The sequence below is a fragment of the Eucalyptus grandis genome, chromosome 4, assembly GCF_016545825.1.
Source record: "Eucalyptus grandis isolate ANBG69807.140 chromosome 4, ASM1654582v1, whole genome shotgun sequence".
Taxonomy (NCBI): domain Eukaryota; kingdom Viridiplantae; phylum Streptophyta; class Magnoliopsida; order Myrtales; family Myrtaceae; genus Eucalyptus; species Eucalyptus grandis.
In genome coordinates this window covers 19,776,173-19,801,456 of record NC_052615.1, presented here as the reverse complement: position 1 = coordinate 19,801,456, position 25,284 = coordinate 19,776,173, and the positions used below count along the sequence as shown (strand labels likewise).

General features: G+C 38.0%; 1 protein-coding gene across 1 annotated transcript; it reads left to right on the top strand.

Moving 5' to 3' along the window:
- The first annotated feature begins 12,409 nt into the window (after window positions 1–12,409).
- Window positions 12,410–15,604, top strand: LOC108958974 (ankyrin repeat-containing protein BDA1-like). Its single transcript, XM_039311297.1, has 2 exons — window positions 12,410–13,013; window positions 14,841–15,604. The coding sequence occupies exons 1-2, from the start codon at window positions 12,417–12,419 to the stop codon at window positions 15,585–15,587; spliced, it is 1,344 nt and encodes a 447-aa protein (XP_039167231.1). The 5' UTR covers window positions 12,410–12,416; the 3' UTR covers window positions 15,588–15,604.
- The last annotated feature ends 9,680 nt before the right edge of the window (window positions 15,605–25,284 follow it).

Sequence of the window (25,284 nt, the reverse complement as noted above, 5' to 3'; positions counted from 1 at the left end):
TATGACAGAAAAGGTGACTCAGTAAGCGAGAGATGTTGTTTTTCTAGAGGAAGATGAGTGGAATTGGATGGAAGGAAGGAGTGCGGAAAAGCAAAGAAAAACAACCTGCAACGGATGTAGAGGTTGATGAAGTTATAGATGGATTGGAAGACAAAGTGGATGATTTACCAATGAGGGGCACAAGGTCACTTGCTGAAATCTATGAAAGAAGCAATGTGGCAATGCTCGAACCATCTAACTTTATGGAAGCTAAGGAGGATCAGAGGTGGATTGCAGCAATGCAAGAGGATATTGCAATGATCCAGAAAAACCACACATGGGAGCTTGTTGACAAACCATCTGATAAGAATGTGATTGGGGTTAAGTGGGTGTTTAGAACAAAACTTAATCCTGATGGTTCTGTCAATAAACACAAAGCTAGACTGGTGGTGAAAGGCTATGCACAAATATGGGGAGTAGACTATTCTGAAACATTTGCTCCTGTTGCACGACTTGATACAATAAGGTTACTGTTAGTTATTGCAGCAGAGAAGGGGTGGCCTATATTTCAGTTAGATGTCAAGTCTGCATTTCTGAATGGAGAGCTTGAGGAGGAGATTTTTGTTGAACAACCTGAAGGCTTTAGTATCAAAGGGCAAGAAGAGAGTGTATACAGGTTGAAAAAAGCTCTATATGGACTGAAGTAGGCTCAAGAGCTTGGTATGGGAAGATAGATTGATATTTGCAAGATTTTGGTTTTGTGAAAAGCTTAAGTGAGTTCACTCTTTATGTCAAGAAGGTGAATCACAGTGTTGTAATTCTGTCACTTTATGTAGATGATCTATTAGTGACGGGGAATGATATGGAATTGATAGAGAATGTGAAGCAAGATCTATTTGCAGTTTTGAGATGTCGACTTGGGAAAGATGGCTTATTTTTTGGGTTTGGAAGTCAAACGGCTTCATATGAGATCTTCATCCGTCGAAAAAAATACATAAAAGAAATTCTAAAGAAGTTTCGATGGAAGATTGTCGAAGTGTAAGCACTCCTATGGCTGCTAAAGAAAAGTTGCGAAGATTGATGGAACAGATGCTGATGAGATGCTTCTATGTATAGAAGTCTGATTGGGTGTCTCATGTATCTTACAAAAGAACCGCACCCGATATTCTATTTGCTGTGAGTGTTTTATCCAGGTTTTTTGAGTAGTCCTAGTCGGTTACATTTGATTGCAACAAAAGGGTCTTGAGGTATCTCAAAGGAACATTGTTCTTTGGTGTGAAGTTTAAGAAAAGTTAGAAGTTTAATTTACAAGGATTTTCTAATAGTGACTGGGCTGGTTCCGTGGATGACATGAAAAGTACGTCTGGGTATTGTTTCAGTCTTGGTTCTGCTTGTTTCTCCTGGTGTTCTAAAAAGCAAGAAACTATAGCTCAGTCTACTGCAGAAGCTGAGTTTATAGCAGCTACTGCAGCTGCAAATCAAGCTTTGTGGCTAAAGAAGATAATGAAGGATTTGTGGTTGAATTCCAGTGATTGCATTGAAATTAATGTGGATAATCAGGCCGCTTTAGCAATATCTCAGAATCCAGTTTTCCATGGCAAAACCAAGCATTTCAAAGTCAAATTTTTCTTTCGCGTGAGGTGCAACAAAGTGGCGAAGTTAAGTTGGTCTATTGCAGATCTGAAGATCAACTTGCAGACATGTTCACAAAACCACTTCAAGCTGGAAGATTTGAAGTATTAAGAAAGAAAATTGGTGTATGCAGCAGCAACTGATCCAAGGAGGAGTTTGTTGGATTATAATGTCTCAGTTGCTATTTTCTGTTTTGGTTTTTTACTCTGTTTTTCTGCTGTTTTATGTTCTGTTTTCTGCTCTGTTTTACTCTGTTTTTTATTAAAAACAGCCAAGTTTAATTTAGTTATTTATTTAGTGTTTTTGCTATTTTCTAGGAAGTTAATAGCACGTTTATGTGCAGTTATGTGTTGCACGTACGTGAGCAGTTTTTGCTTTGTTTAAGTTGTCATGTACTTGACAGTTTCCTTTAGAACAGACGTATGCAAGTTTGTGTTCTGTTTCTCTGCGCTTCTTTCCTCATCACAAAAATATAGCTTCTGGTTTTCTATTTTCTTGTTTACTGTTTTGATCAGTAACAACAAAAACAGAAAAGCTAAAGCAAAGAAAAGAGAGAGCACTGAGAGGTAAGAAAAGCACCATTTTCACTCCTCAAAAGTCATTCTCTCGAAAAGCCAGTGTTCAAGTGGCAAGAGTTCTTCAGCTTTCCATGAAACCTTTCCGCATAAGGCATCGACACTAAATAACTAAAATCTTGACCCTTAACCCCACCACGCTAGTGCTCCTCGCAAGAAGTAATCGAAAACGAAACTGACAAAGGGAGAGTACCTCGAGTGTGAGAGGAGAGTGTAAATCGCAAACAAATCTGAGATCAAGCAGCTAGAGTGCCGGGATGGAGAGTGACGAATCGCAAATGAAGTAGAGATTGAGCCACCTGAAGAGGCGCGATCGTGTGGCGACAAAGATTACTTGACAAATCTGAGAGAGAGTTCGAGTGTGAGAGACACAGGTGAGGAAAAGAGAGAACCTGCCTTGCGAGGTTAATTTCCGGATGACCGGTTATGGGTATAGAAATGGGATCGAGTGGGACAAGGCCCGTTCCCAACTTTTTCATCCGAAAACCAAATTGGTCTCCGTGTGAATTGGCCTAGAACTGGTATGGCCTGTTTGGTTCGATTCCTGAATCGAACTGGCCCAATTGCTTTTCCCTAATATCGTCTAATTTATGTTTATGGAAAACTTAATTGCCAATTACATCAAATAGAACAGGTGATGAAAAACTCACAAATGACTAACCAGCATTTTATTATGATTTAATCTTCTGGACGGTAATATGGATAAGCTTAGGAGCATGACTTTGAGATTTGGGCCATTATTCAATTAAGGACTTAAAAATCAAAGCTCCAATCAAATATTGCATTCGCCATTGCTGGAGTTACCATCATTGCGTACCTTGTCGGCTGTAGTTGTGATTCATCAAGACGGCCTCTGCTGCTATACAACACGGCTTCAAGTAGTTGAGGAGAAATGACAACCAACGACAATAAAAGTAAAAATAAAAACAAATTCAGACGACAAATTATTGGCTTAGGATTATTTAGTGTTATTGGATTAACTTATATTATCACATTGACTTGGCTCACGCATTAAGAAACTTCGCATGCATGTTCTCTAAATAGAAAGATCCCCAACTAGTTGCATTGTTCCTACGGGATGTATCATCAACAATGAGTCGCCTAATTAAACTTTGGTTGACCAAGGCACTATTTATGATTCCGCAAGTTCGCTACTCCTACTTCCATCCATCATCAATGAGCAAACCCCCTCAGCACCTACGTCTTCCTCCTCAAATAATGGACCCTCGGTTTCAACAACCTATAGAACATGATGATGTTGATGAGCTACATAGGTTAATTGCAGAGAATAAAAATCTTAGATTGTGTACCTAAGGACCCCTTCCCAAATACTCCTTTACACATTGCTGCAGCGGCTGGAAGAACCCAAGTGGCCGTGGAGGTGGCCATCTTGAAGCCATCATTTGCTTGGAAGCTAGATCCAAACGGTTACAACCTCATGCACTTGGCTTTGCAACACAAGCATTATCACATTGCAAGGGCACTAATGAACCTCAACCTCGAGTTGATCAAAATCCAAGGACGAAGTAGGATCACCCCTTTACATTATGTTGCCGGGAAAGATGGAGACAATGAACTAGAGCTCTTGGCCTAATTCCTATATGCTTGCAAGTTGTTCATCGAAGACTTAACGAGTCAATGCGAGACAGTGGTTCATATTGCTGCCGAGAACCACAACCTCATAGCATTCAAGATTTTGTTTGGATGGCTCAAATGAGTCCGTCCAACACGAATCTTGAACAGGAAAGACCAAAATGGTAACACTATCTTACATATTGCCACGTTTGAAGGATAGCCCGAGGTATAGTTCATCAGTTTCGTGGTTATTTGTGCTTTTATTGTTTGATCCTTCAATTCAACACAATCTTATCCAAGAACAAATATAATGGTAGTAAGTTCATGGTTTTAGAAAACATTTAGAATGAGGAGATATGAAAGAAACCACCTTGTTTGATTTCTTTTGTCGGAGAGAAGAAAAGGAATCAAGGGGATGGTTATTACTCCTTAGTCCTTCCCTGCCAATCTCCTACTTCCACTTCTCAATTTGACAATTTCCCTGTGCACTTGATCAAGGGAGGGTTGGCTCTACCCTAGTATTCAATGGAGTTTTTACATAGGTTGATCCATTCTTTTTATCTTCATTTGTTTCCTTAGTGATTAAAGTAATCATTTCATTTCTCTCCAAATCACTCACCATCCAAACATTTAATAGACTTTTTATGCCATTCAGATGGGTTGTAAAAATTAAGTCAATAACTAGTGCTTTTTTATAATAAAAAAAAGTCAAATACTCATATTAAGATAGTGATTATATGAGTATGTAGATCGTTTTCAAATTTTTTCGTTTAATTTAATATATACATATTGGCATGTTTGAAATTTAAATGAAGTGCTCGAAATTAAAAATTTAGCAATGAGTGAGATTAAACTTGTATTAGTATTTGACTTAAAAGACTCCATTCATTCAAAACATTCACTTTATCTAGGAATCAATATAATTTATATTGTTAAACCTATCAATAGTAACAACAATTCCATGTTTGCTAATAAAAAAGTCAAATTCAATGATGTATTTTTAATTATCAAGAAACAATTTTTAATTTCTATTGTCAGCATTTAAGATTATCAATACTAGCGCTTACTTTTCAATTTATCAAAACAAGCCCATGGTTTCACTTGAAAAGTGGGAAAACTATTTTAAGCTCGTGATGCTTCTAATTTGAGTTTGATTTAATTGGCTTAATAATGTTCTGGTTGGAGGATATGAAGGAAAAGGAAGAAAAGAAAGATAGTGATATAGAGAGATCATTTTTTTATAGCTTAGTAAATGGAGAAAAAAGTTATGACTAAAATTGTTTCTCTTCAAACCCCAGTAAAACTCATTTTTAAGTGTGCTCTAAATCTTTCAAGTGGGATAATTTTTTATGAGTACTTTCCTTCCAACTCGCTACATCATAGTCACCCCTACCTAACACAATGATAACTCAATCCATTCTTCTTTATCATTTTGTTTTTCCTATGGATTAGCAAAATCTCTTTCCTTCTTTCAAAATCAGTCCACCCGAACATATTGTACATGATAGAAATTAGTGAAATGGATGCTAACAAAAACAATTCGACACAACCATAGAATAATTACTTTGTGGATGAGAAAATTAGTGCTTGATCAATTGAATGATATGCATATAATATATATACACACACAAATGCATACACCTATCTAAGGTAGTCTTTCTCTTCATAGCAAAAGCCATATGTACAAAATATAATTGAATCCCAAGCCTTTTAGTTGACATGAATAAGTCCTAAACTTTTATGAAAAATCATAATCATTCGGGCCATCACTTTTGTGGAATTCCCTATGTTACGACTGACATGGGCAATTCCTAGCTATCGCGTGAATAATTTATAAGTGAAATGACTAAATTGCACTTTTTAAAAAAGACTCTAGATTTCATTATTTTGGTTGATACAATTTGCATTTAAAAAATAACTTTGTGCACAATAGTAAAGCTTGTGAACCATACTTTATTTTGTTCCCTTTGCATTTCTTCCACATCATCAAGCGCTTGATTGGATATACAACTATATATGCGAAGAACTTCCAAGTTAACACGGCTTTTGAAATCTTCCAAAGGGATCCCAGTGGTGATCCAGATGTTGCGAAGAGATTTCACCCTGAAGGACATGGTTTTACTACTATACTCTCTCTATCACAGTTTTATGGCACGGAAGTAGTGCTTATAGCGTCAACCTTAATTGCAGCAGCAACTTACCAAGCTACGCTTGCTCCTCCGAAAGGATACTGGCAAGATTCCTCTTTAGATCCCCCGGCCAATTCCACTGTTGTTACCGCCAATTCCAGCAGCATTGCTCTTGGAAAACCACATCAAGCCGACGACCTTATCCTGAGCCGTTCGAAACTATTTGGGTACACGATGATCAATAGCCTGGCTTTTTTAGCCTCGATTGCCGCAATCGGCGCCTCATCTTTAACACTAAAGGCCAGCGCTTTCGTGTTTACCTGCTCTGCATTTCTTACTATTGTAGGGTTTCAATCCAAATTCCAAAAACCGATGCAGCGGCAGGATATTATATAGAGGTACTTTGGTATTTCTCTTTTGACGGTAAAGCTCGAAAGAGATCAATGACGAATCGATGCCATGTGGAGACAAGTCTAGGATTGAAGAGTTCAAAGTAATTTCACAAGTATTACTTACTTTAGCACATCTTCTTGTGGGGGCGTCTAGTCTATGTTTCTTGTCTTAAGGTTTGCAAGAATCCAACTTTGTTGCCTGTAATGGACTCATCTATTGATTCATTCGTGACTGAAGACCTTCACTCTTGCTTGAATTGAGGACTTCAAGTAGCTTTTTTCCTTATCCAAATTTATGAAACGACACATCGCAAGATGGACGCACAAAGCATAAAGGCACAAAGCGTATAGATGCAAAGCGCAAAGAGCAACATATCTTGATTTTCTATATATCTAAGAAAAGGCAAACCGAGTGACCTGATAAATCACAACAAATAAGCACGGTTGCAACTCTTTTTCTAGAAATTACAACTTGAAACAAGAAATACTAAGAATATAGCTGCTGGCTTGCTGCCACCTAATTTTTCGGTTTGGAGAGGAAAAGACTTTAATTTAGGGGTATTATTTAAAGGTGTGCTCAATGCACTCGATTAGGCATGACCTCTCCTAACCCCTTACTAGCACGGCTTCTGGTTATTCGATCTTAAGTCATATTAACGCTACGAGGGTTTTTAATCAATATATTGAAGTGCGTATCAAGTAATAATCGAAATAGAAATACACAAACAATAATTTAACATTTGTCTCTAAAAACAAACCACATCCTATTTTAAAGCCTTAAGGGCTTGAGTGAAAAAAAAAATATCAAAGATTTTCGCACATTCTAAAAGAGAAATCTTTCAACATCTAATTTCCAAGCTTTATCCTAATTTTTAAAAAATAAAATCTTTTTCAAAATTTTCTGACTTTTTTACGGATCCTCCGCATGTCGGGACCGGCTCAGGTCCATGGCTGGACTGGGCTCAGTGAATGAGCCCAGTCCGGCGACCCTAAAAACAAAGCTCTACACATTAAGCCCGGCCTGGAACAGCAACCTAGCCCAACCACTGAACATTAGCAAACAACAGCCCGGCCCACAAACTAAACTAAGCTTATGAAACAAAAATTGGCCCAACCAAGACAAGGCGCCCCCCCCTGGCTCCGACCCGGATTTGACCCGACAGCCAACACAGCCCTGACTCCTCTTGCGCCCCCCCGCTCCTCTCGACCTTGACGGAGGAATTGGCCTTTCAACGACACTTCAAGTGTTGGCTATTCTTTCAGATCATCAAGCTATTAATTGGGTTCACGACTGTAAATGTGAAGAACTTCCCGAATAGAACAGTCCTGGACATCTTCCAAGTGAGTGCTTCTTTTGACGAAGATGTTGCAAAGAGGCTATGCCGAAGATCATCTTCTACCCTCTCTCAATCACGGTTTTTTAGCAAGGAACTAACTCTCTTTGAGAAGTACTCATTTTTTTTCAGCATCCAAGATGAAGGCGCTCGCAACATAATCCTTATAGTGGCATCCTTAATTGTGAATACCACTTACAAAGCCGTTCTCAGTCCTCCGGGTCATATTGGCAGGATTCCTCTTCAAATCTCCCCGGCCAATTCCTCTGTCGTTGCTGCCAATTCCAGCGGCATTGCTATTGAAAAGACACATCAAGCCGGAAACATCATATTGAGTGGCTCCGATCTACATTTGTTCGTATATCTCAGCAGCACGGCTTTTTTTGTCTCCATCGCCTCAATTGGGGTTGCTGCTCTTTCACTATGGCTCTTCACTCGCATTGTTTCCTTCTCTTTGACTATTATAAGGGCTGCCTACTGTGATTTCCTTGTAATTAAATTCCCCAAGTCTGAGTTTTATGCTGAGTTGATGCCACAAGGAGACGGCTCAGCAGCATCCTAGGATCAAAGGACTAATTCGCATGTGGTGTTTACTTTGACTACTCTTGTAGACATTCTTCTTATTAGTTACATGCAATTGAACTGATAAGAAATCTACTACAATACTCTTCGAATTCAGAGCCATCTCTGCAAAATCAATCAAAATATTCTCGCTTTAAGAAAAGATCCTAACCAAAACTTCAGCATCGATTCGTCAATTAATTCTGTAAACTTTCTAGCATAATGAAATCAATTCTAGATCTTATGCAATTCTTTTGATTTTCTATCGCTTCAAATTTCTTTGTCAAAATCTCACATTTATGTAAATTCAGATCAACATGAGAGGGGCTTTTCTCCAAAATCATCCTTCCATCCCAATGGAAAAAAATGCTTACCCTGTGATTCTTCCCTTTAGCTCAAAATCCTCCGGTTCTCGAAAAAGAAATTCAAAAACTTCCACTTCTTGCTCTTGAGGCTCAAGAACAATCTTATTAACGGGAACCATAGAAATGTCAATCTGATTTTAGTTGTTCTTGTATATGATAACACGAAACTGGCTTGTTTGCATGACAGCTCGATCATCAAACCGCCAAGATCGCCGTCTTTCCCACTAAATGGCACATTCTAATCAAAGCTTTACCTCCTCTTCTTCGTTCACGCTTTGGTGAGCGAGAAGCAGCCAGGTATAGGAGAAGGGGCGGTTGGCTCACCTGCACTTGATCCCACGAAGAAAAAAAAAATCATCTCCCTTCAGTCTACAAGCTAAAAGATTTGCTCGTCAATGTAATGATGACAATTCTTGGCAGTGATCTACGTGACAAGCTCCACTATGTCGACCGTCCCTCTATCCTAATAATGGCGACCATCATTAGTGCTACCTTGTCTTGGACAAATTTTTGCCCCAAGTTTTATGCACGCTAAGAACAGCAAGCTTGCCGAGCCTCTAAAATCGGTTGGATTTTCTTTATAAATTTTACTGTATTCGCTTCACTCGGACTCAGAGTAGAGTAGTTCGGTGGGTTAGATTGTGTATATAGCTTCACCTAGCAGACTATTGGAACAAGCATCGGCATCCCCAGGACTTTCCTGCATCATTTTGTCACTTGTTGGAGTCAGTACTTCACTTGAGTTTAGAGATGCAGGGCTCATCTTTAAGCAAAGTGTTACTGTTAGTTTTAAAGAATACTGTGCATATATGTTGGCTCCCTGATCATGATAGTGGCTTTTTATGATATGCATGACAATCAGTCTTATATACTCACCTCATCATCTTGAGCAAGCGAAGTTGGTGCCATGAGCATTTTGTTCATTGTACTCGAACCGCCATCTCAATGAACTAGTTCATCAAGTGATGCTTTTATGCAGTTCATTTTCGTTATTTAGCACGCTCTCTGTCTCTCCAGCTGAGCATTAGAATCCATCCTTTCGTTATCATATTCCTATCATGGGTCCTTTATAACTGATAGTCAAGTTTTAATAGTCATGGGATATTAGGTTTTTAGATTTAAATATATTATCCATCCCCAAAATTAGCTAGTAGCTCTGTTATTTAATTTCGAGTTATATTTTATTTGTTCTAAAACAATATGTAGTACACGAGAGTTCCTAAATCTTTTGGGTTAAAAGCTTTGAGATTAAAAGCAAATGAACTATTATAGCATTTAGCAGTGATTGGTTTCAAGGTGTTTATGTTCTGGTCTAGAAATATGAAATTTATTCTGTAAAGCCAATTCTTAGTCTTTGGAACTAGAAACCAAACTGACCCTAGAAATAGCTTGGAACCAGACCGGCTGGTTTTAGGATAAACTGAGAACCGGCCAACGTCTTTATTTATTTATTTATTTCACACTTAGTTTGAGGGAGACAATATACGGACGCAGTCATGTTTCATCCTTTAAAAGAGATCCAAGTATTCCCTCTAGCAAGCCAATCCCATGTGTCCAGTAAAGGTTTAGAATGATGTCAATGATTGTTATCCACAGCTTTCCATTTATCCCGTGAATCCTAAGATGTCATGATATCCAGAAAATTATGTAATTCCATTCGCCTCAAGTATCAAATCATGCAATAATTTTTAAAAAGTAGATCCAAACCCAAAGGCTGAAGGGTTCTAATAAGCAATTAAATGCATTGATATAAGTACAAGAACAAGTTCATCCTTATTTATCACAGCATTAACTACAGTTGAAAGCATTCAAGATCTCAAACTGTTCAGATACCAAGAGCAAAAGAAACAGAAACTTCCTTCTGCTTTACAGATTTCACTTAATGCTAAAAGAGAAACTTCTGTGAAGTTTGATTTGTGAAAATGACTCTATTTTCCTAGGTGTTCTACTAAAATCTAAAATTTGAGTAGAAAATATTTTCCACCGCTTATTTTAGCTCAAACATTTTCCCCGAAAAAAATTATCAAAAATTGAATTTTAATATTTTAATTAACCAAAAATTTATTTTATTTATTTATATTTTTTTTTAAAATGATTTTTTTAATAATTTATATTTTTAAAATAGAAATTTTTATTATTTATTATTTTTTTTTCCTTCCTCCTTCCTCCTCCTTCTTCCTCCCGATTCCTCCCGAAAAAAAGACGCAGCCAAAGAACAACACATCCAACTCTCAGTTATTGTCAAAACACTCCAAGATTTCTTATAGGCCACATTGTTTCATAGATCCGAATTTCACACAAGGAAAGGAAAATTCCACTCCAAAGTAGACAAGAACCTCTACCAACTCTACCATACAGGCTCTCATTCTGACTACTCAACATTGACTATTCACAGTAAAAGACACCGAATTCCTGCTTGCTCACCCCTACTTGTGACCCACCTCACATCAAAAGACCAAAACACATAAAAGCAAAAGAAAAGAGAGAGCACTGAGAGGTACGAAAAGCCTCTTTTATTTTCACTCTTCAAAAGAGTTCTTCAGCGTTCCAAGAAACCTTTCAGTGTATGGCATCGACGAAGAAATAGAAAAGGATGCAGGGGACTAGCTCAGATACCATTGCACGAAGAAATCGAAAAGAGAGAGCACTGAGAGGTACGAAAAGCATCTTTTATTTTCACTCCTCAAAAGAGTTCTTTAGCGTTCCAAGAAACCTTTCAGTGTATGGCATCGACGAAGAAATCGAAAAGGATTCACGGGACTAGCTCAGATACCATTGCACGAAGAAATTGAAAAGAAAACCCAACGTGGACCTCGGAGTGGAGAGGAGAGTGGCAAATCGCGAATGAAGTCGAGACCAACCGCTGAAGAGAGAGAGAGAGAGAGAGAGAGAGAGAGAGAGCGGCAAGGCATCTAACAAAAGAGTAAAAGATTCACTTGAGGTTAGCAGTGAACCGGTTGAACCTCGAACTTTGTCTTGCAAGGCCCGCTTTTCGGTAAAAGCAATCGGTTCAGCGTAAAGAATTGAGAACCAATTTGATTGAGGCCAGTTTCCAATCTTTTTATTTGGAAATCAAAATCAATTCTCATGTGAATTGACTTGCAACCGATTGAGCTTGTTTAAGTTGGATCCTGGATTGAACTGGTCCAATTGCTCACTCCTACTAGCATCCATCTAATATACGATTACGAAAACTCAATTGCCAATTACATTAAAGAGGAACAAGTGATGAAGAACCCACTAATGACTCACCGGCTTATAGCTATTGGTTTAATATCCTCAATGGTAAAAGAGATAGGTGTAGAAAAGGGCTTAAGATTGGGCATTTAGTCAATTGAAGAGTCAAATGTTTATTTTGGCCACTTGATGACTTCAAATATATATATAAAGGCTCTAATCAGATTATTGAGTTTGCTGTTAGAAAAATTCAAGCAATGAAATTCTTATACTTCTCACGGTTTTAAGTAGATACCATCTTTGTGAAACTGCTAAGGCTATTTTAATGTTACACCAAACCGATATTAACAAAAAAAAAAAAAAAAAATATTGGACCACAAATTATTGGTTAAGGATGAATTACACTTGTCAAAGTAATTTAAATTTTTATTGACGACTTGACTCCCGGCATCACGAAACTTCGCATGCAAGTTCTCTAAAGAGAAAGATCCCCCAACCAATTGAATTGTTTCTCCCGATATATCAAACTTCACGTGGAAGTTCTCTAAAGAGAAAGATCCCCCGACCAATTGGATTGTTCATACAGGATAGATCATAAACAATGACCCTATATATGATGTTCTCAAGTTCGCTACTCCTACTTCCATCCACCATCAACGAGTGAAGCCCCTCTTCTCCTACATTTCCTCCTCAATCAATGGCCCTTCAAGAAGCAATAGCAGCTGATGATATTAATCAGCTTTACAGATTAATTGAGGGGGACATATATCTCTTAGATCAAGGATCCGAGGGCCCCTTCCCAAATACTCCACTGCACGATGCGGCAGACCAGGGGAAAACTAAAGTGGCAATGGAGATAGCCACCTTGAAACCATCGTACGCTGAAAAGCTGAATCACGGGGGTTATAGTCCCATGCACTTGGCTTTGCAAAATAAGCATTATCATCTTGTGAGGGCATTGATGACCCTCGATCCCGAGTTGATTCGAGTCCGAGGACGAGGTGGGATCACCCCTTTGCATTTTGTAGCTGGGAAAATAGGAGACGATGAGCAAGAGAACAAGGAGCTCCTAGATCTCTTGGCAGAATTCCTATTTGCTTGCGAATCATCTATCAAAGACTTGACGAACCAATGCGAGACTGCAGTTCACATTGCCGTTAGGATAGGCAACACGGAAGCATTCAAGGTTTTATTTGGATGGCTTAAGCGAGTTCATCTGATGCGAATCTTGGACTGCAAAGATCAATATGGTGATACCGTCCTACATATTGCTACATCAGAAAAGCAGCCTGAGGTATATAGTTCATTGTTTTCATGGTTATCCATGCTTTTCTTGTTCGATACTTAAATTTGACAAAACCTTATCTAGGAACAAATATGATGGTAATAAGTTAATGTTTTTGAAAACATTCTGAATGAGGAGAATTGAAAGGGACCATCTTTTTTAGTTTCATTTGTTGGAGAGAAGTGAAGGAATCAAGAGGGATGATTATTACTCCTCGATCCTTCCCTGACAATCTTCTTCTTCCACTTCTCTTTGACAATTTGCCCGTGCACTTGGTTAGGGGAGGGTTGGCTCTACCCTAGTATTAAGAGTAGTTGTCAGTTGTCACACAGGTGGATGCATTCTTTTCATCTTCATTTGTTTCCTTAGTGATTAACCTAATCATTTCATTTCTCTCCAAATCACTCACCATCTAAAAATCTAATAGACTTTTTATGCCATTCAGATGGGTTGTAAAAATTAGATCAACAAGTAGTGTTTTTTTATAATTAAAAAAGTCAAGTACTCATATTAAGATAGTGATTGTATGAGTATGTCGATTGTTTTTAACTGTTTTCGTTTAATTTAATACACACATATCGGCATGTTTGAAAAATTAAATTGAGTGCTTGAAATAACAAATTTAGCAATGAATGAGATTAAATTTGTATTAGTATATGGCCTAAAAGACTTGATTTAGCCAAAACATTCACTTAATTTAATAATCAATATAATTGATAGTAATCAAAATCTTCCCAATTATATAGTTAAACCTATCAATAGTAACAACAATTTCATGTTTGGTAAGAAATAAATCAAATTTAATTATGTATTTTTAATTATCAAGAAACAATTTTTTATTTCTATCGTCAGCATGTAAGATTATCAATACTAGTGCTTACTTTTCAATTTTATCAAAACAAGCCCTTAGTTTCACTTCAAAAGTGGGAAAACTATTTTTAAGCTTGTGATGCTTCCAATTCGTGTTTATTTTAATTGGCTTAACAAGGATTTGGTTAGAGGATATAGAGGAAAAGGAAGAAAAGAAAGGCAGTGATATAGAGAGATCACCTTGTTTATAGTTTATTAAAAGGAAAGAAAAGCTAGGATTAAAATTGTTTCTTTTCGAACCCCAATAAAAATAATTTTTTAGTGTGCTCTAACTCTTTCAAGTTGGATAATTTTTAATGAGTAATTTCTTCCAACTTGTTGTGTCAGTCACTCCTACCTAATACGACGATTACTTCATTCTTTTCTATCATTTCATTTTTCTTATGAATTAGCAAAATCTCTTTCCTTCTTTCAAAATCAGTCCTCCCGAAGATATTGTACGAGATGGAAGTTAGTGAAATGGATCCTAACAAGGACAATCCGACACAACCATAGGATAATCAATTTGTGAACAGGAATATTATGCATAGAGGATATATATATGTATGGACACCCACACACACCTGTCTAAGGTAGTCTTTCTCTTCATTGCCAAAACCATTTGTACAAAATATAATTAAATCCCAAGCCTTTCAGTTAATGTTATTAAGTCCCAAACTTTAATGAAAAATCATAATTATTTGGGCCATCATCCTAACTATTACGTGAATAATTTCTAAGTGTAAAGACTAAATTGCACTTTTTGAAAAAGATTGTGGACTTCATTATATTAGTTCATACAATTTGCATTTAATAAATAAGGTTTTTCCCTTTTGTACATTCGTTGTTGCATCACTAGCATCGTCAAACTTCTATATTTATTTGGCATGAGCTCACTTTATGCACAATGGCAAAGCTTATGAGAGAGCAGTGATTGAAAACTGAAGGGAACCATACTTCATTTTGTTCCCTTTGCATTTCTTCCAGATCATCAAGCTCTTGATTGGATATATGACCGTAAATGTAAAGAACTTTCAAGGTAACACAGCTCTGGAAATCTTCCAAGCAAATCCCAGCGGTGATCCAGATGTTGTGGAGAGGTTTCACCAAATAGGACATCAAGAAAGACGTTTTACTACTATAATTTCTCTATCAACGTTTTATAGCACAGAACTAACCTTGCTTGAGAAGTACAGAAATTGGATTGGCAGGCGAGATAATTCCAGTCGCGAAGCAGTGCTTATAGTGTCAACCTTAGTTGCAGCTGCAACTTACCAAGCTGCGCTTGCTCCTCCGAAGGGATATTGGCAAGACTCCTCTCCAGATCCCCAAGCCAATTCCACTATTGTTACCGCCAATTCCAGCAGCATTGCTCTTGGAAAACCACATCAAGCCGGAGATCTTATCCTAAGCGGTGATGAACTATCTTGCTACACGATAATGAATAGCATGGCTTTTTTCGCCTCGATTGCCGTAATCGGGGCCTGCGCTTTAACACTGAAGGACCGCCGTCTCGCCAGTGCCGCTGTTTTGCCTATCGTGTTTCTCTGCTTTTCTTACTTGGTTACGTTTACACTCCAAATTCCCAAAACCAATAAGGCGGCAGTATCTTATCTAGCAACAGCTTTCCTTCTCTTTTGGCTCGGCTGGCTTAGTCTCTTCATATACGCGACGAGAAAGCTCAAAATAGTTCTGCGACGAATCGACGCGACGTGGAGACAAGTCAAGGATTGAAGGGTTTTTATTTCACAAGTATTATTTATTTTTAACACTTCTTGTCATTGGGGCGTCTAATCTATGTTTCTTGTTTTAAGGTTTGCAAGAATCCAACTTTGCTGCCTGTAATGGAGACATCCATTGATTCCGTCGTCCTGGAGACCTTTACTCTTTGCTTGAATTGAGGACTTCAAATAGCTTTTTCCTTATTCAATTTTATAAAATGATGAAGCGCGAGGTGGACGCACAAAGCATACATGCACAAGTGCAAAGAGCGACATATCTTGATTTTGTATATTTTTTTAAAAAGAGATATACTAAGAATATAGTTGCCACCACTTAACTTTTCCTTCCGAAGAGGAAAAGACATAAATTTAGGGGTATTACTTAAAGGTGTGCCCAAGGCACTCAGTTAAGCATGGGCTCTCCTAAACCCTTACCCTGCGCAATGTTTAGGTATTCGATGTTAAGTCAAATTAATGCTATGAGGGTTTTTAAATTAATATATTGAAAGTGTTTATCAAATAATAATTGAAATATAAATGCACAAATAATGACCGACTATTTGTCCTTAAAACAAATCACAACTTTAAGGGCTTGTTCAATTTTGAATGAAAAAAAAAAATTGATCAAAGATTGGCACATTTAAAAAGAAAATCCCTCAAGATCTAATTTCTAAGATTTTTCCTAATTTTTAGAAAAGATAAAATCTTTTTCCGAAAATTTTCAGATTTTTAAATTTTATTGATATTATATTACGGATCCTCCGCAACCGACTCGAGTCAGGACTGGCTCAGGTCCATGGCTGGACTGGGCTCATCTGAGCCCAGTCAGGTGACCCCAAAAAACAAATCTAAAAAACAAAAGGACATTAAGCCCGGCCTGGGATATCAACCTAGCCCAACCACTAAACATTAACAAACAACAGCCCGGCCCACAAGCTAAACTAAGCTTCTCAAACAAAAATTGGCCCAACCAACTGGCCGACCGGCGAGCCAAGCCCGAATTGGCTCCGACCCGGATCTGACCCGACGCCCAGCACAGCCCTGACTCCTCTTGTGCCCCCCGCTCATCGCGGCCTTGACGGAGGAATTGGCTTTTCAACAGCAATTCAAGTATTAGCTATTCTTTCAGATCATCAACCTTCTAATTGGACATGCGAATGTAAATGTGAAGAACTTCCTGAACAGAACAGCTCTGGACATCTTCCAAGTGAGTGCTCCATTTGATGAAGATGTTGCGAAGAGGTTAGGCCGAAGATCCACTTCTACCCTTTTCTATCATAATTTTTTAGCAAGGAACTTTACCGTCTATGAGAAGTACTCATATGTTTTCGGCATCCAAGATGAGGCCACTCGCAACATAATCCTTACAGTGGCTACCTTAATCGCGACCGCCTCATACCAAGCCGTTCTCAGTCCTCTGGGCATATAATGGCAGGATTCCTCTTCAAATGCCCCCGCCAATTCCTCTGTCGTTACTGCCAATTCCAGCGGCATTGCCGTTCAAAAGCCAGATCAAGCCGGAAACATTATATTGAGTGGCTCCAATCTATATCTGTTCGTATATCTCAATAGCACGACTTTTTTCATCTCAATTGCCTCAATCGGGGTCGCTGCTTTTTTCACTATGGCCCCGCACTCGCATCGTTTCGTTCTCTTTGACTATTATAACCGCTGCCTACTGTGTTTTCCTTGTAATTGAATTCCCCTAATCCGGTAGCTAATGCACATCCGAGTTTTATCCCAAGTTGATGCCACAAGGAGACGGCTCAGCTGCATCCAAGGATCAAAGGACTAGTTCGCATGTGGGGTTTACTTTAACTACTCTTGTGGCGTGTGCAAAAAATCTGTGTTCTAGCCTTGAGGTTTGCAATGGACCAATCTTCTCATTAGTTTTAAGCAATGGACTTACCTATTAATTCCTTAAAGAAGGGAGCTTTTTCCCTAATAAAACTTCATTACAATGACAGAAGCAGAAACGAAAAGCACTAAGTGGCGAATTGAAAATTTGAATGCCGAAACGTATGTACACCTTAAGCTAAGAGAGAAATATCTCGATTTTCTGTATCTCTGAAAAGGGGTGAATTGTGTGATTTTATGAAACACAACAAATATTCAAGATTACCACCGCCTTTAAAAAAAAAAAAACCCAAGGGAGGCGCTAGGTATTAAGTGTGACTCAATGTCACTTCAAGATTGTCCATCCAATACCAAAAAAAAAAAAAAAAAAAAAAAATTCAAAAAAAAAAAAAAAAAGAACAAATATTCAAGATTTTAACCCTTTTTTTCTAGAATTTACTACTCGACAAAGTAATAGAAAAAGAAATCCTAGGAATATAACAGAAGCATAGCAAAACCTTTAAAAACTATTAGATCATGTGGGATCTTCCAATCAAAGATAAGATATCTTCGTGCATTTTAAAAATTAAAAATTAAAAACATTAATTTCAACTATCATATGCTAAATGAACATCCTAAACTATCTTGATTAAAGAAGCAAATATCAAAATTCAAAATCCTAATTTCATCCAATAAAAGGCATAATTCCAAACTTGAGGTGTCCCCACGTCATTCTCACTTTATTGATAAAAAAGTCAGAAAGTATCCTTGAGTTTTTAAAATGTTGGTCGTCTGGCAAGGCAAATCTACCATAATACTCTTGGAAATTTAGAGCCATCTCCGCGAAATCAATCGAAATATTCTTGCTTTAGGAAAAGATCCCAACCAAAACTTTAACATGGATTCGTCAATTGATTCTGTAAATTTTCTGGTATGACGAAATCAATTCTAGATCATATGCAATTCTTTTGATTTTCTATGGTTCAAATTTCTTTGTCAAAATCTCACATTTATTTAAATTCATATCAACATGAGAGGGGCTTTTCTCCATGATCATCCCTCCATCCTAATGGAAAAGAAATGCTCACCCTGTGATTCTTCGCTTTAGCTCAAAATCCTCCGGTTCTTGGAAAGGAAATTCAAAAACTTCAACTTCTTGCTCTCGAGGCTCAAGAACAATCTTATTAACGGAAACCATAGAAGTGTCAATCTGTTTTCAGTTGTTCTTACATATGATAACATGAAACTGGCTTGTTTGGACGAAAACTCGATCGTCAAACCATAAAGATCACCGTCTTTCCCATTAAATGGCACATTCAGAGCTTTACCTGCTCTTTTTCGTTCAACCTGCACTTGATCCCACAAGAAAAAAAAAATCATCTCCCTTCAATCTACAAGCTAAAAGATTTGCTCGTCAATGTAATGATGACAATTCTTGGCAGCGATCTACGTGACAAGCTCCACTATGTCGACCGTCCGTCTATCCTAATAATGGCGACCATCATTAGTGCTACCTTGTCTTGGACAAATTTTTGCCCCAAGTTTTGTGCACGCTAAGAACAGCAAGCTTGCCGAGCCTCTAAAATCTGTTGGATTTTCTTTATAAATTTTACTGTATACGCTTCACTCGGACTCATAGTAGAGTAGTTCGGTGGGTTAGATTGTGTATAGCTTCACCTAGCAGACTAGTGGAACAAGCATCGGTATTCTCAGGACTTTCCTGCATCATTTTGTCACTTGTTGGAGTCGGTACTTCACTTGAGTTTAGAGATGCGGGGTTCATCCTTAAGGAAAGTGTTACTGTTATTCTTAAAGAGTTCTGCCCATATATGTTGACTCCCTGATCATGATAGTGGCTATTTATGATATGCATGACAATCAGTCTCACGTACTCGCCTCATCCTCTTAAGCAAGTGATGTTGGTGCCATGAGCATTTTGTTCACTGCACTTGAACCGCCATCTCAAAGAACTAGTTCATCAAGTGTTGCTTTTATGCAGTTCATTTTTGTTATTTGGAACGCTCTCTGTCTCTCCAGCATGGCATTAAAATCCATCCTTTCATTATCATTTTCCTATCATGGGTCCCTTATAACTGAAGGTCAAGTTTTAATAGTCATAGGATATGAGGGTTTTAGACTTAAATATATTATCCATCCCCAAAATTAGCTAATAGCTCTGTTATTTAATTTTGCGTATCACAATTTTCTGGAAAGAGATTAGCTAGTAACTCAACTTGAAGGCCTCTTGCACAACTTGGTGTCGCTGATGGCGAGATACTAATCTTGACTTTTTTGGGTACCATTTCTTAAGAAGACGCAGTGCCATTAATCTCCGATTTGATGCAGATGTTTGTCATTGTTTCTGCCCGTCCAGAAACTCCAGATTCCTCTTGTTCCGTCCGAGAAGGTACCCTATGACCATGCTATGAGATCTTTAGCTTGCCATGGACAATTTTCAATGGGGCTGGTACCCTTCATTAGTAGGGAAAATTTTGAACGCCTTTGTTCAAAGCTCTATTTCATCCCCGAGAAGATTATTTTTCTATTGGGCTTTGCGAGTTCATTTCTGTCAACTCATTGATTCCTTATTGAAGTGCTTAGAAGAAGAAACTCGTCTAGACGACTCCACTACCACTTGGAACCGATTCTTGGTGTATTATCCTCCTAGCTGCCTCCTTGTCATCATCAGTGCTAACTTGTCTTGGACAAGTTTTGAGCCCAAGTTTTGTGCAGGCTCAGAAAAGCAATCTCGCCGAGCCTCTCAAAGATGTTCTGGCTGAACTAGTTTAGCTCAGACAGGCAATGGGATGGCCCAGCAGAGATCTGCAGTGAGATACTGCAGCTGCTGATTGAACGATAGACATGGCTTCTTCTCCAACCTTGTTTTTTCCTTGACACTGATTACCGCCTGGTATTCGATGTCAACCGCAGTTTTTTTTTTTTTCTTTCTTTCTTTATAAGTTTTATTGTATCTGCTGCTCTCGGACTCAGGGTAGAGTAGTTTTTTTTTTTTTGGTCGAAAGGTAGAGTAGTTTGGTGGGTTAGATTGTGTGTATACCTCTATACCTTCACCTAGGGATCAAGGAGCAGTATCCTCAGGACCTTACCGCATCATTTTGTCACTTAACGGAATCAGTAATATACTTACATTTAGAAATGTAAGGTTTATCCTTGAGGAAAGTGTTATTGATATTTTTAAAATGTGCTGACTCCTTGAACATGGTAGTTGCTTTTTGGGATAATGACACAAATAGATGCGGAACTTTGGTCCAATGTAATGTGATGCATGAGTTTTTTATTTGTTCGATGTCGTCCTAAAATTCATGTAATACAGGAACCAGTTTAAATAGGTTCCAAAAGTTCATTAACGATATTGAACAAATTAAAAGTTCATGAACCGTATTACACACTGAGTTAAAGTTTAAAGATATATCGAATAAATTAAAAATTTATAAACCACATTGCATATTGAACCAAAATTTCAGGATCATTTGTGTTATTTTCCTTTGTTGTTTATGATATGCATGACAGTCCTCTCATGCACTCGCCTGTTAATTTTAAGTCGGTGAAGTTGGTACCCGGAGCATTTCGTTCACTTTGAGTCGTTGAAGTTGGTGCCCGGAGCATTTCGTTCACTGGAGCGGAACCACCATCTCCATGGAAGTGTTCGCTGAGTGAGGTTATTATGCAGTTCATTTCTATTCTTGAGCACCCTGTCTGTCCCTCTGGCTGAGCATTAAAAACCATCCTTTCACTATCACTTCCCATCATGCGTCTTTTACTCATATTAAGACAATCTTTTCGTTCTCAGCTTGTAATATTTGTATCATCCCTTGGCAAATTTTCATCGACATGCATCCCGAGTGCAAGGAGGCCATTACCAAAATTTTAAAATGAGCGATTGAGCGTGTGGCCCCAATGGCATTAATACACCTTAATCAAGGATTGTTTTAAATAAGAAATCAGACGCTGAGTCTGTTCGAAATATTTAATTGGTAAAATTTTGTCAGTGGTCCCTGTGATAAGGTGGTTTTGGCATTGACTCTCTTTTGTACCTAATCCACTCGTACATCAACATCTGCCGGCCAGGAGAGGGAATTTTTTAAATCAGATAAAAAATGTTATCATAGTAACCTTCATTAATTTAATTAAACATTATTAAATTTCTATAAATTTTCTATCAATCGTTATTTTGTTTGGCTATGCCGACTTTCCTCCAATTCGTCCTTCGCCCCTTGCGAAAGCTAAGTAAGGATCGTTGTGTTCGTATGTATGTGAGAAATGATCTTGGCAAATCTGGCCAAGAGGAATCAATGCTCTCTTCCAAGTTTCGCTTTAGTTCGATGTTGCTTCTTTGTCTTCATTGTGAAGAAAGAGACCAGGTACAGAAATTAGCCGGTAGCTATGTTATAAATCTGTGATAAATCCGTTGCCTTTATTAAGATAAATGTGATCATCTTTCTCGTTTCACAGCTACATTACATGAATAACCCATCCCCAAAATTAGCTGGTAGCCATGTTATCTAATTTTGCAGTGTGGTTTTATTCTGATTTTCTAAAACAATATGTAATTATAATTCACGAGAGCATTCCTGAAATTTTTGGGTTAAAAGCTTTGAGATTGATAGTAAGTGGACTATTATAGCAGTCGTGTGATTTATTATAATGGAAAACTAAATTGCCAATTCATTAAAGAGGAACGAGTGACGAAAAACTACCGATAACTCATTGGTTTATTGATGTTGGATTTTAACAGGGATAAGTGTAGAAACAAGAGTTTTGGACAGTCGATTAATTGTGGTCTGAAATTATTATTTTCCAATATTGTTGGGAGTCATTTCTCCCCAACTACTTGAAGTCGGGTCATTGTTTATGATTTATCCGGTAGGATCAATGACGTTGGCTGGTGGGTCTTTCTCTGTCAGACAACCTACATGCAAACTTTCGCAATGCGTGAGCCAAGTCGTCGAGATAATTTAAATTAATTGAAGAAGTCTAATTAATCCTAAGCACATAATTTGTGGTTTGAACTTTAGCATCTTGGGTGTCATTCCTCCTAGGAAAATTATCAAAAAAATCTAAAACCTATTATACGTAGAGATGGCAACTCAATTATAAATTTTTTATTTTGTCAATAATTATAAACCTTTTAATTTTACTAATTTAGTCCTAAATTTATTGACAATTTACAAATTTAGTCATTTGGCTAATTTTGCCTAATTTGCTGAAGTAGACGCCAGATGTCCTATAAGGCACACAATTGGTGAACAACCGGCATTGACATGGACAATTTTTTTATGATGTATAATAATTTAAGATTTTTTGGATAATTTTCTCCATTTCTCTTTTAATACATGAAATTGTGAGGAGTAGCAGATGAGGTTGGCTTAATAAATCACAACTACACCCACCTGGTATGCAAAGGCGGTAATTAATTTAAATGTGAGGACGATAAGAATTCCAATGCTAGAATTCAATCGATCGATAGTTTTCCCCCCCTAAATTTTAAGTCTTCGAGTGGCCAAAACAAAACCTTAGTGACTTTGGATAATTTAGACTTCTTCAATCAATGTAAATTATCGTGGCTTACGAGTTGGGAATTTTCGCATTTAAGTTGTGTGACAGAGAAAGACCCACTAACCAGTTTAATTGTTCCTACGGGATAGATCATAAACAATGACCCACTTTCAAAAGAAAAGCCATTTTGGTGGCCATTTTGTTTTGCTTTTTTGGGTAAGAAAAGCCCTATTTTCACTCCTTAAAAGTCATTCTCTTCATCTTTAAGAATTCTTCAATGATTTTGTGGACGTTGCTGTCGATTTCCTCCACAAAAGAGGAGAGTTTTGTCCTTGTGAGCTCTAAAGATCGAAGTGTAAGCGTCTTGGAAGAATCTGCGCTCTCCAGATCTACTTGCTTGCTTTGACTCTAGGTGTTTGCTCTAGAAAGTTGAGCGCTCTGCAAGTCTACTTCTCTCCTGTAGCACAATGGGCTTATCTAAATGTGTTTTTATGATCAATTAATATCTATTTTGCAACTCTTCTTTCCCAATTTAGAGTTAGATTTGGATTTTGCTGTTATTCTATCCCAATCTAGATATAGATCTGGGATTTACAAGGCGTTATTTGTGCTCTTTCAATTTATCGGCGTTATTGTTATCTCTATACGGTAATAGTGTTGGGGACCCTAAATAATCTAGACACGTATTGCATTTTAGCATGTAGCTACTAGAAAGTGAAATCTTGGCATATGTTTATCAGTGATGATGATGTGAGTTTCAGTGATCGGCCGTCGATTGTGCTATGATGCCATGACAAATCCGTTCTTAAGGAAGGAGTGAGTCTCTGCAGGTGGTATCAAGTTAATTCATTTTTCAGATTTGCACTAGACGGCAACTCTCTGGATATGATTTTGTCTTGAAGTCATGTATCCCTCTTTCACGTGAAATGAACATTTTCCTTTCCACCAAAAAAACAGTGGCAAGAGTTCTTCAGCTTTAATGCTATAACCCAAAAAACCCTCGGGCATATGACATCACCACTGACAGAATAAAATCTTGACCTTACCCCGACCACACTAGTGCTCCTCACATGGATTCAGGGGATTATCCCGAAGATGGCTGAGGAAATTTAGCTCAGATGTCATTCCACGAAGAAATCGAAAACGAAACCCAACGTAGAGAGTGCCTCGGAGTAGAGAGGAGAGTGGCGAATTGCGAACGAAGTCGAGATCGAGGAGAGCGGGTAACTGAGAAGGAAAAATAAGAGAGGGAGAAATGGGAGAGAGAGGGGGGGAAGGCATCTGACACAAGAGTACGAGATCAACTTGAGATTAACAGTGAATCGGTTGAAAGCGGTTCAACCCTAGAACTAAGCCTTGGAAGGCCGGTTTTTCAGTAAAATCGATTGGTTCAGGGTATGGAATTGGAAATCGAATTAATCAAGACCAATTCCCAATATTTTTATCCGAAAATCAAACCGATTCTCATGTATGTGACTAGCTATTTCTCGGATTGAACTAATCCGATTGCTCTCTCCTAATAGCATCCATCTAATTTATGATTATGGGAAACTCAATTGCCAATTGTGTTAAAGAGGAACAAGTTACGAAGAACCCACTAATGAGTCACCAGTTTATAGATATTGATATAATCTTTGTGACCATAGAGGGGATAAGAGCAGAAACATGGCTTAAATTTGGGTATTTAGTCAATTGAACAGTCAAAGTTTTATTAAGCTCTAATCAGATTATTGAGTTTGCTGTAAGTGAAATTCAAGCAATGAAATCGGTATGCTTCACACAGTTTTAAGTAGATACCATCTTTGCAATGCGGGTGGGTGTAGTTGTGATTTATGGGGATGCCTCAGTTGCTACTCCTCACTACTTCATGACTTCAGTGTAGTTGCGGAGAAATGACACCGAACGACATAAAAATCGAAAAGATCAGACCGCAAATACTGGGCTAGGATTAATTAGAGTTCTTCGATTAATTTAAATTATCTTGCTGACTGAGCTCCCACATTGCGAAACTTCGCATATAATTTCTCCAATAGAGAAAGATCCCCAACTAGTTGCGTTGTCCCTACTTTATAAATCATAAACAATGACTCGCCTTATTAAATTGCGTTGACGATGGCGCTATTTATGATTATGCAAGTTCGCTACTCCTACTTCCATCCATCATCATCACCGAGCAAATCCCTCTCCTGCTACATTTCCCTCCTCAAACAATAACCCTTCAAGAAGCAATAAGAGTTGATAATGTTGATGAGCTATACAGCTTAATTGAGAGGGACAAAAATCTCTTAGATGATGGAGGCCCCTTCACAAATACTCCACTACATGATGCCGCAGAGCTGGGGAAAACTAAAGTGGCC